This window comes from Symphodus melops (assembly GCF_947650265.1).
Source record: "Symphodus melops genome assembly, chromosome: 1".
In the NCBI taxonomy this organism is placed as follows: domain Eukaryota; kingdom Metazoa; phylum Chordata; class Actinopteri; order Labriformes; family Labridae; genus Symphodus; species Symphodus melops.
The window spans coordinates 48,157,919-48,174,442 of record NC_136691.1 but is presented as its reverse complement, the minus strand read 5'-3'; the positions used below and the strand labels follow the sequence as shown (position 1 = coordinate 48,174,442).

Genomic DNA, 16,524 nt, shown 5'->3' with positions numbered 1-16,524 from the left:
GAAAAGCCAAAGTTTGACAAAAGTGCTTTTATGTGTTAATGTAGGTGTGTCTGTTTGTGGAGGCGTGTTTTTTTTTGTGCTTGTCAATGTGTGTGTTCAGCAGCAAACCTCAACCATCAGCGAGTTAATAGACTCTACCTGTAAGAACATGCATGGCATTCTTCGGAAAAAGTCTCTTTATTGCTGCAGCAGCAGACAGAGAATGTGCCTTGGGGAAGGAGGTTCATACTCAGATCTTTTGACTAATGATGGAAATTACTGAGGAATGGCCTTTACAGCCGACAGTGCAAGAGAAAGTCCAACCTCTCACCTTTAAACTGTGTCACATATTTAAACCATGCATTTATTGTTATTCTTTCCAACACTCATAAACATAATGAAGCAGAAGCATGCTTACTAGGCTGCAACTCTTTTGTTTAGGTCATAGACTGAGAATGCATAACTTTAAGATCTTTTAAATACTATATATGATTTTGAGCTGCTTTTGCTCTATTTCCCGTTACAATCAGTCTTTTTATTTTCCACAGAGGGGATTCTTCTCTCTGCCAGAGGGACATTTTTTTATTGAACCTGTCCAGAACCCTTCCGATGAGCCTGCAGGGACTCCAGAACCTCATGTTATTTATCCAAGAGTAACTGAAAGTCAAAGGAAAAAACGCAGCCTTCAGTCCAAAACAACACCCAGCCCCTGCGGAGTTGAAGGTATGTATATGAATGAGTTGTACAGTTCTGCCAATATTGGTGTAATCGCACTCAAGTGAGCATGTTCTGTGTCAAACAAGGACAAGCCATAAGTGAACTCAAAATGGTGTCTCCTACTATCTGTGCTTCAGATGCTCCAAGTGAATCTGTTCAGGTGGAGAGGGATAGAGAGGAGTGGGAGAGGGAACAGCGGAGGGGGGAATCACGCTCGCAGCGCTCGGTCAGTAAAGAGCGCTGGGTGGAGACCATGGTGGTGGCTGACTCCAAACTTATAGAATACCACGGCAGCGATAATGTGGAGTCCTACATCTTCACCATCATGAATATGGTGAGGTGAAAGAATTTACTCCCCATTTAATTCAAAGTTTCTGCTCAAATGTTTAGCGTATACTTAGCAAGAGTTAAACGATTTTTTACATTGACAGGTGGCGGGGATCTTTCATGATGCCAGTATTGGGAATGCAGTCCATGTCATCTTGGTTCGTCTCATCCTCCTGCAGGGAGACGAGGTAAAACTTAATATAATGATGATCAATTAAGTTGTAACAACCACATGCAAGAGGAGGTTTGGTGAAATGGTCTCCTTCATTTGGCTGTTCAAGCTCTGTGTGCATTAGCTGGAAACTCAAGCTCCATTAAAGATTTTGTAATCACTTTGATTTATATCCAACATCATTGACCTCATTAAGGTATTACTCATTTACAATGATGATGATATCCCCGGATATCCCGGAAATTGGATCTGTTTCTGAAAAAATTAACTATGCCAAAGATTGCTGATGGGGTTTTCAAAGTGTTTTGTAAAAGACTATTGACCCAAATACCGAGATATTTATACACCATGAATGACAAACCAGAAATTCAAATTAAATCTGACTCTCAATATACATACCGAAACAAGTCCTTTTAATAGATCTGGGATACCATCAACAAAAATCCTGTCATCAAATACGTAACGAATAAGGTTTTCTGTGATTTACAATTTTATGTAATTCCGTTGTTCAAATAAATAATATAATCAAACAATGAAACTTTAAAATGTTTTCTCTCGAGCTAACTCTAAGCTCTCCCTTTGCTGTCTGTTGTAGAAAGGGTTAAAGATAGTTCACCATGCAGACTCCACTTTGTCCAGTTTCTGTGCCTGGCAGAAAAACCTGAACCCGCAGAGTGACACACACCCTGCTCATCATGACGTGGCTGTGTTGATCACCAGGCAAGTAGCACAAGTGTATTTGTAGGACAGCAATAACTTCAACAAAGTGGACAAACGTTATGCTCTATACCTTTTCTTCTTTTAGCTTGTACACAACTAACCTTTTGCCCCCCCCCCCCCCCCAGGAAAGACATTTGTGCTGGCAGTAACCAACCTTGTGAGACTCTGGGTCTGTCTCACCTGTCTGGGATGTGTCAGCCACACCGTAGTTGTAACATCAACGAGGATTCTGGTCTACCTGTCTCCTTTACCGTCGCTCATGAAATGGGCCACAGGTCTGTGTGTGTGTTTGTGTGCATGTGTTGATATCTTTGACTGTATATAAAGATGGACAACTTGTCTCCAACTCTTACTGTTGGTCAAAATTGAAGCCAGACTATCCGAGAACAGATGTGTCAATTTGGAGCAGACACTTACTGTTATGGAAATTTCACTGACTGTTGTTAGTGTTTCGACCATTTTCTTTCCCTGTATCTGAACTGCTAATCCAGTGTCAGCAGCGCTGCCTTCGTCAACAAAGCTGTCGCTCATCGAGTTTTAAATTTTTTTTAATAACATCAAATAACTAAGTAAACTTGAACACAAATCAATGTAATAATACCTTACTGTTAACATAGAGGAGGTGAGATAGAAGATCTGTTCCTCAGCCAGTCATCATCAAATGTTTTGGCTTCACTTTCCGGGAGCTGTCATGTTGTCCATCTCGTTACAGTCACTAGTTAAAACGGACTTGTTCTAAAACCCCGTATGAACCACCATAGAAATGGACCATGGGGGAAAGAATGCATCGTGTTTCTATGATCTGTGACAGAAGCCAAATACACAGTTTGGTCATTAAATCCCTTGGCATTAGCTCATGAATTCATTCAGGAGTTGTATGTATGTATATAACAGAATGTGTAAAAAAACTTCAGTGGAGAAGATTGTAAAGTTGTGTCTGAAGATCAGTGACAGAGTCGGAGAATGTGTTAATCTCTAGATTTCTGAGACATAATCCCTTTTTTCTCCTCCAGCACATCTCAGAGTTGTAGCGTCATGCTCAGTTCAAACACAACACTTGTCCCGAGTTTACAAATATGATGTCTTTATTCTACATTAAAACTGCAAAGAGTAGCTAAAAATACATTTTTTGGCCAATAACCGGATTATGATAAATTATTTGGGTTTTTTCAGTTTCTTGATTAGCAAGTTCACTAAACACAGAGCTTTAACCAAATTACATATGCTTTACTTGCACACTTTAATGCGTCTCCATGCCAGCCAGGGCATGAAGACCATCTGTTTCAGTGAAAAAAGATTTTTTTATAATGATACTTTGATAATGTTTGATGTTGGTTGTGTTTGAACCCAGTTTTGGTATTCATCATGATGGCCAGGGGAACGACTGTGAGCTGGAAGGGCGGCACCCGTTCATCATGTCCAGGCAGCTTATGTACGACAGCTCGCCTCTCACTTGGTCTTCCTGCTCCAAAGAATACATTACACGCTTTCTTGAGTAAGGCTACTTTCATGTTTTCATTCTGAAGCTGTGAGTCATTAAATAAAAATAGGATAAGCTCAGATTTTAATGTTTTTTTTGTCTCAGTGGGGAAAAGTTGAGTTTCTTGGGGGAAAAAATGTTTAAATAATGAAGATTGTGAAACCATGAAGAAAATGGGAGTAATTATGAAATATGCCTGAGCAGATTTGAATGTAGGTGGTGAAAATTATCCAAAAACCGCAATGGGTGTGGTGTGTGCCGGAACAAAAAGTTTTAAGAACATTGATCAGTAGCAAACCGTGAAAAGCTCCTTTTTTCAAAGTAGTTACACAGAACAGCTGAACAAGCACGATTCATATGGAATCAGAAAATCCAGCAGATAAGACAAAAGCGAGAAGATCTCTCAAGAGCAGTCCATAAGTAGCCACACTTAAACACAAATATCTGCAAATGATTGCCATGATTCTCATTATTTGGTTCTGCAGACAGTTTCAATAATGTAGTTGTAATTGTTAATGCCCATAACTGCTGCCAGGTAGGTGTTTTGGTCGAGCAGATTAACAACACCCTGCTCAAAAAACAACCTTTGTTTAATTTTTTTACACCATTTGACTGTAAAAAGACGGCAAGATGAGATTTTTTTCATTAGAAAAAAATGTACACGTTCATAGCAAGACCAGCAAAGTTATAAAGGAACCTCTTCAGGGGGCGCCAGATCAATACAAATGGTAAGGTCCTCCAGGAGGTTTAAAGAATTGGTATCTGGCTTTCTTGTGGTTGTTTTCCTCACCTGAATTTGTGAGCAAACTCCATATTTTATAATTTATAAAACGCTACAAGCCATAAAAACTCTGGGCCGAAATCTTATATGATTGACCTTTCAAGTTTTCTCTTTCATTTCTCTGTAAGGTATCTCTTTAAGCCACTTGTGTCTGTTTTTTACTTTGTCATCTCATTACCCTTTTTTGTCTGTTTTAGCCGAGGGTGGGGTTTTTGTCTTGATGACCGTCCTTCCAAGAGGGACCTGACCACCCCACTGGCTCGCCTAGGAGTCCGCTACACCACACACCACCAGTGCCAGCTCCAGTACGGCCCCAATGCTACTTTCTGCCATGAAGTTGATGTGAGTATTCTGCACTATTGCAGGAACAGAAAAGTGTCTGTTAGAAAATGATCTGATTGTTTTTTGACTGCATCTGTCTTACAGAACGTTTGCCAGATTCTTTGGTGCTCAGTGAACGGCTCATGTCGCTCCAAACTGGACTCTCCTGTAGATGGCACTCGCTGTGGACCTGAGAAGGTGGATGATGTGCCAGTTTCTTTGTTTTGTTAGGATTTAGATTTCATTGGCCTGGGGATGGATATGGTTTGCTCAATGATATGAGGGAGGTACTGTTGCAGAGCAAAGAGTATTAAATAAGTCATATTACTCTTGCAGTTTGAATGATCTCACCAGCATTTTTCCTCGTTCAGTGGTGTATCAGTGGAGAGTGTGTGATTGTGGGGAAACTGCCAGAGACGGTGAATGGAGCTTGGGGACAGTGGAGCACCTGGTCTTTCTGCTCCAGGACCTGTGGGACTGGAGTCCAGTCAGCAGAGAGGGAATGTAACAACCCTAAGTATGAAGCCCATTAAAAAAGATGTTTAACACCCTCTTTGTAATTAAAACCTTCAGCAGCTTATCTGCATTTCTCCCAAACGCAGATCACATCCTGACATGGTTCTGATAACATGTTAGACTGAAACTATGCTTTTGTTTTTCACAGACCAGAGTTCGGAGGGAAGTACTGCACAGGGGAAAGGAAACGCTATCGGACCTGTAACACTAAACCCTGTGAGCAGAACACGCCCACCTTTCGAGAGATGCTGTGCAGTGAGTTTGACACTGTGCCGTACCAAAATGAGCTCTATCAGTGGATTCCTGTGGCTAACCCATGTGAGTTGTCGAATCCTTAAATGTTCAATTAAAAAACACTTATAGATGCATACAAGTTGGCTTTTCCTGTTTTACTCTCCACCTCCTTTTCACGTCACAGAAGCTCTGTAGTTGTGGTTAAATATGTCACCCAGCAGGGGGCAGCATTTATTCTGGAAAGCCCTCAGTGACGCAGCTTTCCCATCTGTTACATTTCAGCTTTCAGCAAAGGGAGTTTAGAGTGTAGTTTGTTTCTTTCGTTTATTTGTACTTCCTATTTTGAAATCACCGTTTATAAAAAAGATGTTAAGCTAATAATGTGTTGATTTTTCCCTCCCTCATAAATTGTGTGTTACATCATAAAAAAGCAGGAAACATCAATATTCAAGAAACTCAAGACAGCAATTCCAGCTTTTTTTGTGTCACAATTTTATCTAACGATTAATCAATTATGAAAGCATTTGGTGATAATCTTATGATCAATTGGCTAAAAAAAGTTGTTTACTTATCACTGAAGCTCTACTATGCTTCATCATGCATCCCTTATACAGTACATTGCTGTTCAGTTTGAAATAGTAAGTTGCAGGGTTTGCATTTTACCAGAATGAAACTAAACCAAACCCCTCTATTTTCTCCACACTTGTTCATCCTCAGTACACCCGTGTGAGCTGCACTGCCGCCCAGTCATCGAGTATTTTTCAGAAAAGATGCTTGACACAGTGACGGACGGGACACCGTGCTTCATGAACAACAAATCGAGAAACATCTGTGTCAATGGAGTGTGCAAGGTAGTGTGGCTGGGTAAGAGACTAAAAGAGATTGGGGGGGATATATAGTGAAGCAGGATATGAGACAAGCTGCAGTGCTGTAATAAAAGTGCTATCTCACGTGTCCTGTAATGAGTGTGTGTCTAAACTTGTGTGTCTTTTGTCTGCAGGAGGTCGGCTGTGATTATGGCATCGACTCAAACGCAGTGGAGGACCGTTGTGGAGTCTGTTTGGGCGATGGCACAAGCTGTGAGACGGTCCATAAGTCGTTTGATGATGTAGAAGGCTTTGGTGAGTCCCACACACAAGAGGGGATAATTGAGCAGATGGGAACAAATTGAATTATTTTGACATGAGACTTAATATTATAGAATTCCGGTAACACAAAGCAGACGCACTTTTTAATGAGGAAAAGCTTTCATGTACCCACCAGAGGAGTGTGAAAAAGCGCAGAATTCAAATTTATGTCTACAGGCGGAAAGTCATTTCAGGACAGTTCGTTAGGATTACGCCATTGTGTTGTTTCTTTGTTGTCATGGCAGCTGTCTTGTCCACACTGTGCAGCTGTTTGTCCTGATGTACTTGGCTTGTGTGATATGTGTGTGTCTGCAGGTCCATGTTTTCATCTGTCCAAAGAGAGACAGGTCCTTGGCTGTTTTTACTGAAGTGTGTTTGGACAGTCATTCAAATCAACACATGGCGAAGACAGATTAATAGACAAAGAGGCTCTAAACAATAAAAACGTCCTTTATTCATTCCCTCTCTCTATCGTATTGTCTGTGTGTTAGCTCAACATAGAATCCTTTCCAGATAACCAGCCCAGATGTGAACGACTTCAAAAGGCTCAGACCAAGAGCAAACCTCCCCTCTCTTTTGCACATACACAGAAAACACACACACCTTCCCACAAACATCATTAAACTCCAGAGACCGACTCATAGTTGCTTTCGTCCTCCCCCATCCAGCCCCAGCCCCCCATCTAAACACAATAAAAAACAGAGACAGGGTAGTGCCCCCCACGCCGAATACACACTGTTATAGTTTTACACACACACACACACACACACACACACACACACATGCGTACATGCCAACTACCCCCACAGACTCAGCCCACCCTCTATTAAAGATCAGAGAGAGACTGTCTGTTAGTCTGGATGTGAGTGTGGCAGCAGCCATGGTGGGCCATCTATTACCTCGCTGTGACTCTGACCCCCCCACTCTCCCAGGGTATATGGACGTGGGTGTAATACCTGCGGGGGCGCGGGACATCCTGGTAAAGGAAGTCGAGGAGGCAGGTAACTTCCTGGTTCTGAGGAGTGGGGTATCCGAGGAAGAGTACTTCCTTAACGGCAACTACATTATCCAGTGGAACGGGGAGTACGAGGCAGGGGGGACCACATTCTACTATGAGCGCAGCGGAAACATGGAGAACATCACCGCTCCAGGACCCACCAAACAGCCGGTCATGCTGCAGGTAGGCCATTGTGATAAAGTGGTTTCGTGAAGTTTGAAATTTGTGGAGAGCATTTATTTCTGCAGTTTTTGAATCTATCCTGATGTGTGTAGAGAAAATTAGTAATTTTTACTTTACCCTTAATTATATGTAGACTTTTTTCAGCCAATAAGGACCTCAGGGACAATAACCATTTTCTAAATCCAAAAATCAGAACAATAAAAATCAACAATAATTGTCTGCAAACAAATGTTTTCTCAAATGAAGAGTGCTTAAACGACAAATGTCTACTTCAATTATATTGATGAGAGTAACATTGTGTTGTTATACATGTACAACAGTCAGATATTTCATGTTGATCATCCTGAAATACTTTAATTCCCTTTCTCTACAATAATTCATGTCTTTATCCAGCTGCTGTTTCAGGAAAGAAACCCAGGTATAATAGTTGAATACACCATCAAGAAGACCAAAGGGACAGGAAATGAGGTTGTAGAACCAATTTACAGGTGGAGACATGGGGCGTGGACAGACTGTAGCACCACCTGTGGAATAGGTTGGTGATGTATTGGAATGAAAAGAATCTTATGTTCAAAAGTTCTGATGGATATGTTTTTGATAGAAAGACAATGTGAGGATTTCTGACTTCCATGCTGTTTCAGGTGAGCAGCACCAGCCTGCACGCTGTTTTGAGATGGATGTGGGTGTGGTGGATGATTCCCTGTGTGACCCAGACAACCGTCTAGAAGACAGACATAGAAAGTGCAAGACTATGGATTGTCCAGCAAGGTCTCAAAAGCTCTTTACGGTTTTTTTTGTCTGTAACTCTTAGCGCTATTTCAACCTCAAAATAAAGGGGTTTCATTAAATGACAATATGTCAACATGTGAAACTGATTAGTTCAGTGAACGCTTTTTTCCTTTTTGGGATGCATTTGAAACCTCTCTGTTTTGAGGAATGACAGAAATGTATGTACACTCAACAAAAATATAAACGCAACACTTTTGTTTTTGCTCCCATTTGTCATGAGATGGACTCAAAGATCTAAAATTCATTCCAGATACACAATATTACCATTTCTCTCAAACATTGTTCACAAATCTGTCTAAATGTGTGATAGTGAGCACTTTTGCTTTGCTGAGATAATCCATCCCACCTCACAGGTGTGCCACATCAAGATGCTCATCAGACACCATGATTAGTGCACAGGTGTACCTTATACTGCCCACAATAAAAGGCCACTCTGAAATGTGCAGTTTTGTCTCACAGCAAAATGCCACAGATGGCGCAAGCATTGAGGGAGCGTGCAATTGGCATGCTGACAGCAGGAATGTCAACCAGATCTGTTGCTCGGGCATTGAATGTTCATTTCTCCACCATAAGCCGTCTCCAAAGGCGTTTCAGAGAATATGGCTGTACATCCAACCGGCCTCACAACCGCAGACCACGTGTAACCACACCAGCCCAGGACCTCCACATCCAGCAGGTTCACCTCCAAGATCGTCTGAGACCAGCTACTCAGACAGCTGCTGAAACAATTGGTTTGCATAACCAAAGAATTTCTGCACAAACTGTCAGAAACCGTCTCAGGGAAGCTCAACTGCATGCTCGTCGTCCTCATCGGGGTCTTAACCTGACTCCAGATCGTCGCCGTAACAGACTTGAGTGGGCAAATGCTCACATTCGATGGCGTCTGGCACGTTGGAGAGGTGTTCTCTTCACGGATGAATCTCGGTTTACATTGTTCAGGGCAGATGGCAGACAGCATGTGTGGCGTCGTGTGGGTGAGCGCTTTGCTGATGTCAATGTTGTGGATCGAGTGGCCCATGGTGGTGGTGGGGTTATGGTATGGGCAGGCATCTGTTATGGACGAAGAACACAGGTGCATTTTATTGATGGCATTTTGAATGCACAGAGATACCGTGATGAGATCCTGAGGCCCATTGTTGTGCCATACATCCATGAACATCACCTCATGTTTCAGCAAGATAATGCACGGCCCCATGTTGCAAGGATCTGTACACAATTCTTGGAAGCTGAAAATGTCCCAGTTCTTGCATGGCCAGCATACTCACCGGACATGTCACCCATTGAGCATGTTTGGGATGTGCTTGACCGGCGTATACGACAGCGCGTACCAGTTCCCACTAATATCCAGCAACTTCGCACAGCCATTGAAGAGGAGTGGACCAACATTCCACAGGCCACAATTGACAATCTGATAAACTCTATGCGAAGAAGATGTGTTGCACTGCATGAGGCAAATGGTGGTCACACCAGATACTGACTGGTTCTGAGTCCCCAGACCCTCAATAAAGCAAAAACTGCACATTTCAGGGTGGCCTTTTATTGTGGACAGTCTAAGGTACACCTATGCACTAATCATGGTGTCTGATGAGCATCTTGATGTGGCACACCTGTGAGGTGGGATGGATTGTCTCAGCAAAGCAAAAGTGCTCACTATCACACATTTAGACAGATTTATGAACAATGTTTGAGAGAAATGGTAATATTGTGTATCTGGAATGAATTTTAGATCTTTGAGTCCATCTCATGACAAATGGGAGCAAAAACAAAAGTGTTGCGTTTATATTTTTGTTGAGTATATATAGATTTTTTTGGGAGGGGTGTTGCCTTTCTTGGATAGAGTAGGAAACCAACAAGAGCGAGTGGGGAATGACATGCAGGAAAGGAGCCACAGGCCAGAATTGAATCTACTTTGAGAAATGGCCTCCATACGTGGGATGCGACCAGACCGCCAGCCCATCTGCACCCCACATTTTTTTTAATACATATAATAAAATCAAAAATATATATACTGTATATCACATAGTTCCTTATGTAGTGATACCAGCACTCTTCATTATTTGAGAGGCAGTACTTATATTACGGACCCTACTTTCCTTTTAAGAACCATTACATAGCTTCTTTCTTATATCCATCCCCTCTCCTACAGGTGGTGGGTAGGCGGCTGGCAGCAGTGTACAGCAACATGTGGATCAGAGGGGATGCGAAAGCGAACGGTACTCTGTGTTCGCACTGTATCAGGGGAGGAAAGGGTGCTGCACCCTGTAGAGTGTAAGCATCTCCTAAAACCCAAACCTGTGGTGCCATGCAACAGGGATGTGCCCTGTGGAATGGACTGGGCTGTCAGCAACTGGGAAGAAGTATGCTCTTTGTTACATTCATCTCATGTTATTCTGTTTTCTTGTAGTTTTAATCTCACCATGTGCTTGCAGAACAGAGATTGTTTTCTGACTTAAAGTGTACATTTCCTCCTTTGCAGTGCCCAGTCACATGTGGAGGAAGCATTCGCTCACGTACAGTCACGTGTGTATTAGCACCAAAGAAGAATTGCGACCTCTCAACCAAACCTCGGTCCAGGTCCCTGTGTGCCCTGCAAAGCTGCCCTAACTTAGGTCTCCGCAGACAACCTGGGCCTGCTCCGAAATACCGCCGAGTCTACCCACCGAAGAGCTACCCCACCAAGCTTCCTGCCAACACTACCTGGGCAAGCACCACGACCGCAGCTGCACCCACAGCTTCTGTTACTGTGAGGAAGAAAACAACCACCAAAGAAACTACAACTGCTTTCATCCCCACCACCACATCTCTTTCCATCCCTGAAACCACAATCCCTGAAATCATCGATGCAGACGATTATGAGTTTGGTGGTAAAAAGAGTAAAAATGAGGACAAGAAAGGGAAATCGAATTCTGCAGAAAAAGACAGATTGGTAAAGGAAAAGGAGGAAGAAACGGAGGAAGGAGAGGAGGGAAGTACGCCAAATGTGGTGATGTTCACTCCAGGATATGATTACATTGTTCAAGAAAAGACAGCAGAAGAGGAGGGGATTATTGACCTGGATGTTACCACATCTACATCCCTCAAAAATCCACTTAAATCAACCACACCAAGGCCACATTTACTCATTACACCCACTTTACAAACAAGTCCACCCACCATACACATGACCAAAGCGCCCACAACTACCTCCGGCATAACTTCGACTCCACACACCACCACTGAAACGTGGGCAAAGTCCACTCGCCAAATTCCCCTCACCACCCCTCGCAGCAAACCGTTCAGCCACTTGACACACAGGGCCCCCCTCCTAACGCCTGTGCACAAGGACTTCCACACAACACAAGCTCCTTCCTCCACTGCAAGAAAACCATTCACCACTGTGGCTTCACCCCAGCCCACTGTGAAGATCATCAAACTAAAGAAGCCTGCTGTGACACCCAAGAAAAACAGTCCCACCTCCCGTGCTAAAAAACCCAGTCAGTCAAAGAGCCAAAACGAGCGAAAGCAGAGTCCCAGGGACCAAAGCAACCTGTCGGACAGGGAGACAGTCAGCAGGGATGTATTTTGGGCTGTGGGAAACTGGAGTGAGGTAAGTGCAGATATTACATCCCCATATTCTTCTTTCTAGAAAAACACATCTTTAAAATCAAATGATCAGGCTTTTAAATTAAGAACTGACAGTAAAACATGACCCTAGTCCTTAGATTATTTTTATGTTTATATCTCTTCACTTTTCACTTATATCAGTTTGTCACCTAAAAACTCAGGAGACCTCAGCTGAGTTTGAATCTGTAAATGCCCCTCCCTCCCCAGTGCTCAACAACATGTGGGATTGGAGCAATATGGAGGACAGTCATGTGCAGCTCTCAGAAAGTTGACGACTGTGCCAACATGAAGAGACCTGAGCCTGCGCGCACATGTCACCTGCGGCCCTGTGCCACCTGGCAGAGTGGCAGCTGGAGCAAGGTGAGGAACCTTAGATTTCCTGAAGTCACTGAATCTGACTGTTACACTGATTACTTCTTAAAAACACTCAATACTTAATTAATGTTCCACTTCTGAAGTCTTACTCTTCTGGATGATGCAATGTGTTTGTTTCCTTTGCAGTACTCACTTGTCTTGTATTTCTGGGCCCATTTCTTCACTGTGGTCTTTGTGATATTCTTCACAGTGTCCAGATAGCTGTGCAGGGGTTGGGAAAAGATACCGTGACGTCCAGTGTGTCGATTCTCAGAGTAAACGTCCCCTCAGACCTTTCCACTGCCAGGCTGTGTCCAGCAGACCTGTCAGCACCTTGACCTGCCCTAATAAGCCCTGTATGACCTGGAGTACGTCACCCTGGGGACCGGTAGGAGCATTGCACATATCAAATCTCTATAAACTCCATTTTAAAGAATTATAGATATGTATATATAATTTGTATTTACTTCTTTATTTGCCAAGGTTCCTGGAAAAGCTCCTGTGAGGGATTTTTCCAGGAGGAGCTTTTATGAGCAGTAAATTTTATGAAAACAAAGTAAAATAAATACGGAGGGCTCTTCAAAAGCAAATGAGATCATCATCATCATTATCAGTTTGATTATTATCAGTTTCTGGGCAATTGTCTTTAATAGTGAATTTCATGTTATAATTGAAAAATCTTACTTTTAACCTTCTGACTAGATATAGAAAACAGTCAAAGTAGACTGAATATGTTTATTTTTGCTTATGCAGGGCTCTTTGGTCGAGTTAGTAAGCACATATACTCATGTACAGTAGGTATGCTGGCTAACTAAATTACAAAAAGTAACGTAACCTACCAACCATATACATATGACATAAGTTATGTACATGTTGTTACTTAAACATCCCTTTTGTCTCGCGTGGAAATCAAACCCCTGGTCACATCAAAACAATAAGCTAGATAGCAGTGATCAGAAAAGGCATTAAGGCACAGAGTTAGGCACAATGACAACGCTGCTATGTTTGACGTCATTGGAGTGAAAACTGGATCATTTCATTTGTTTTTTGTTACAATCAATTTTTTAATTTATCCTTTATTTATCCAGGAGAAGTCCCATTGAGGTTAAAAACTCGTTTTCATGGGAGTCCTGCAGAAGTTACACTCACAACCTACAGACAGCAATCAAAATGATAAAACAACTGTTAAAACCCATTAAAGTTATACAATTCAGAGGGTTATGGATAATTTCCCATTTAACATCCAACAACACAAGTTCCTACTTGTTAAATTATTCTCTAATAGACAACTATACTCGATTTTATTCAGTTATTAGTGAAAAGCAGATACCTTCTTGAAATCCTTGTGTTTCTCCTCAGTGCTCTGGCAGTTGTGGAGAAGGCATCAGGGAGCGACTGGTGTTTTGTCCTGAGCCTCACCGCTGTAGCTCCACACTGAGGCCAAACAGCACACAGACCTGCAGCCTTAAACCCTGCACTCAGTGGAAGGCCAAAGACTGGGAGGAGGTCAGTCAGATTTCAAAATGTTGTTTGCAAAAAAAATATAAATAAGGCTGGCAGGTATTTTAATCCCTAGGTAGTCTAAATCAAAGGTTCTCAGCTGATGGATATGGACCTAAAAGTGGGTCTGAGGCCCTTTTGAGTTGGTTGCTAATGTGTTACTAAAGACATGTACTGTATGTACCAAATTCAGTGTAAATTGTGTCACAAAGTGCTTTTTAAGCATGTTTATTTCGTTCTTTTTTTTCAGACTGTCTGAGGTCCAAACCGCACAAATATTCATTAAACAAATGTGATTGGTTATAAAATAGTTTTCGTGTTTGTGTGTGTTTTTTGCAGTGCTCAGTGAGTTGCGATGGGGGTCAGCAGCAGCGTGAAGTTAACTGTGTGAGCGAGCAGGATCTTGCTGTAATGCCAAACAGCCTCTGTGAAAAGATTTCCAAACCTGAAACCCTCAGGAAGTGCAATATACAGGAATGCAAGACCAACACAGGTTAGTGTTTAACACTTGGTTTGTTTTTGTGTTTGTCTTGCTCACTGAAAGATATGATAAACTGATGTAATATAAAACCACAAACAATCATAGAGTGCATCTGTTTCTTTCTTTGATAAACCTCCTGGTTAGAATCCCTCTTAATAGACTCAGCAAAACATCACACGTGTGTGTTTCTTGGCCTCTAAGTTTTGTTCCTTCTTATGCAGGTCCGGTCTGCAGAAAAAACACCATGTCCTCCCGGTTCTGTGACAAACTGAAGCTTTTGGGTCGCTGCTCCCTCAGATCTGTCCACAGACAGTGTTGTGTCACCTGTGCGTCATAGCCAGGATTTTACACATCCATTTACTGTATATGAAAAAGGACACATTCCAACTATGGTAATGCTTACTGTACTGTCCTGTCTCCTCATGTAATCAGGGCACATACAGCAATGCCACCTGCAGACCGACTCGTGCAAACTAAAGTATTAAAAGGCACAACACAACAACAAGCACAAACAAACATGGGTCGTTAAAAAAGTATTTGAATAGTGTTTCTTTGAGCTCTTTAGATACTTGTAAGTTATTTTAATTAAAGAAGTGATTAAGATACCCACTGTAAGCCCTGATGATAAGTAGATATTTTGAGTTTTACACATTAAAGACCATAATGTTCCATACTGAGGGGAAAAAAGGATTATCAAAATTTAAACGTGTACATTTTGCAGATTGTCAAATCTACCAAAAAAAAATTAATAGTATGCAACAAGACTTGAATTAAATGATAAAATGAAATTAATACTAAAGTGTATACTAAACTTAAAAAGAATAGCAACAACCATTAAAATGTGTTAGAAACCCATTTTACAGTTTCTCCTTTAATTCATATAAGAAAAAATATTAATTATTAACAATAAAGGTCTTTGGGACAAAGGTGCTTTAGTATTAGAAGAGCTGATGAGTAACAGCTTAACTTTCATGTTACTACTTTTATTTGGATGTCAACGTGACTGATAAAAACAGAATGTAAATAGACTGTTCTGCTATCTCTTTGTATTGAAATTGTTAATAACACTGATAGTCATTGTTTTATATTCATGTTTCACTCCTTCTGCTTGAATTGTGCTTTCATTCAGAGCTGCCACTGTGTGTTTTCTTAATTCCCAGTTTCTACCTTAGTCTTTCATTGTAAAAAAGAAAAAAAAGAAAAAACAAACCTATACACTGCAGAACCTCTGCAGTGGAACCTGTGGTGCTTCTCCTCTGGCGTGCGATGGACCAATAAGAAAGAGGCGTTGCGGGTCATCCCTCTCAGGTCGCTCTAAAGATGGCCGCTGCGATTGCAAGTTGTTGTACGGTTTTTACTGTTTTCATTCCAATGGTACATTACTTTGACTGATTTTAATTTCTAATTAAAAATATTATAATTTCTCTATTAAAAAATGTTGGTGAAAAATGTTGAAACAGACGCAAGACAAGAAATAAAATCTTTTATAATTTTCTGTTTGTTTGTGATGCTCATCAACTAGTCTGGTCAGTTTCTTTATTCATCCATCTTTACATTCTTTTGTTTTAATCTATTTTCAAAACCTCACATTTCTGGTGTTAAAAGTACAAATTACTGTTTGCAGGTGAATATGCCCTCTGCATTTTTCTCATGTTTTATGACCTTTCTTGCCATCAAGGTCATTTTGGGCCTAAGAGTGCCAGATGCTGCTGGATTTGTAACCCCAGAATCCACAGCACCAGGCTCCGTTTCAGGGATCGAGTTCAGCCGGCCCAGATTTCTCGGGCTCTTCTGTGCCAGATAACTTGACACGTATGGACACTGTCTTGCTCCATGCACCTTACAGCTATCACTCAAGCAAGAGACTAGGAGTTAGTCAGCAGTAATGGAAGGAGTAACACTATACTGGGTCAATGTCCAAAAAAACCCAGCACAGCACTATGTCTATATGTGTGTGTGTGTTGACATGACGAAGCAAACCACATCCAGTTGTGTTACCTAACCATCACATAGTCTGTTATGTCATTGTGTTGCTTCATTTGGAGAGTTGCACAATGGATAGAAGTGATGCAGCTCTAAATCAGAAAATGCCTGAAAAAAAATCTATGAAAATCACAGACTGTGACTTTACTGTGGTTTTAGCCTTTCTTTCTTTTTTTTAGCGTTGAAATGTTAAATACATTTATTCATAGCTCATTTAAATTCACAACAGAACTCTACACCAATGAATCCTAAATGAACAC

The 16,524-nt window shown here is 41.6% G+C and overlaps 1 protein-coding gene across 1 annotated transcript in view; it reads left to right on the top strand.

Annotated features, from left to right (window-relative positions):
- LOC306829225 (A disintegrin and metalloproteinase with thrombospondin motifs 12-like) overlaps positions 1 to 15,774 on the top strand; it is an 18,958-nt gene extending 3,184 nt beyond the window's left edge. Inside the window, exons 3-24 of the mRNA XM_079352170.1 lie at positions 528 to 702; positions 834 to 1,030; positions 1,128 to 1,211; positions 1,791 to 1,915; positions 2,041 to 2,190; positions 3,267 to 3,410; positions 4,374 to 4,518; positions 4,603 to 4,695; positions 4,869 to 5,014; positions 5,162 to 5,331; positions 5,965 to 6,098; positions 6,248 to 6,368; positions 7,307 to 7,554; positions 7,948 to 8,089; positions 8,196 to 8,322; positions 10,490 to 10,700; positions 10,820 to 11,929; positions 12,154 to 12,306; positions 12,512 to 12,688; positions 13,660 to 13,806; positions 14,140 to 14,293; positions 14,503 to 15,774. Of these exons, the coding sequence (XP_079208296.1) occupies positions 528 to 702; positions 834 to 1,030; positions 1,128 to 1,211; positions 1,791 to 1,915; positions 2,041 to 2,190; positions 3,267 to 3,410; positions 4,374 to 4,518; positions 4,603 to 4,695; positions 4,869 to 5,014; positions 5,162 to 5,331; positions 5,965 to 6,098; positions 6,248 to 6,368; positions 7,307 to 7,554; positions 7,948 to 8,089; positions 8,196 to 8,322; positions 10,490 to 10,700; positions 10,820 to 11,929; positions 12,154 to 12,306; positions 12,512 to 12,688; positions 13,660 to 13,806; positions 14,140 to 14,293; positions 14,503 to 14,618 (4,269 nt within the window). The 3' untranslated portion in view covers positions 14,619 to 15,774. The remainder of the gene's footprint in view (positions 1 to 527; positions 703 to 833; positions 1,031 to 1,127; positions 1,212 to 1,790; positions 1,916 to 2,040; positions 2,191 to 3,266; positions 3,411 to 4,373; positions 4,519 to 4,602; positions 4,696 to 4,868; positions 5,015 to 5,161; positions 5,332 to 5,964; positions 6,099 to 6,247; positions 6,369 to 7,306; positions 7,555 to 7,947; positions 8,090 to 8,195; positions 8,323 to 10,489; positions 10,701 to 10,819; positions 11,930 to 12,153; positions 12,307 to 12,511; positions 12,689 to 13,659; positions 13,807 to 14,139; positions 14,294 to 14,502) is intronic.
- Positions 15,775 to 16,524: the final 750 nt, after the last annotated feature.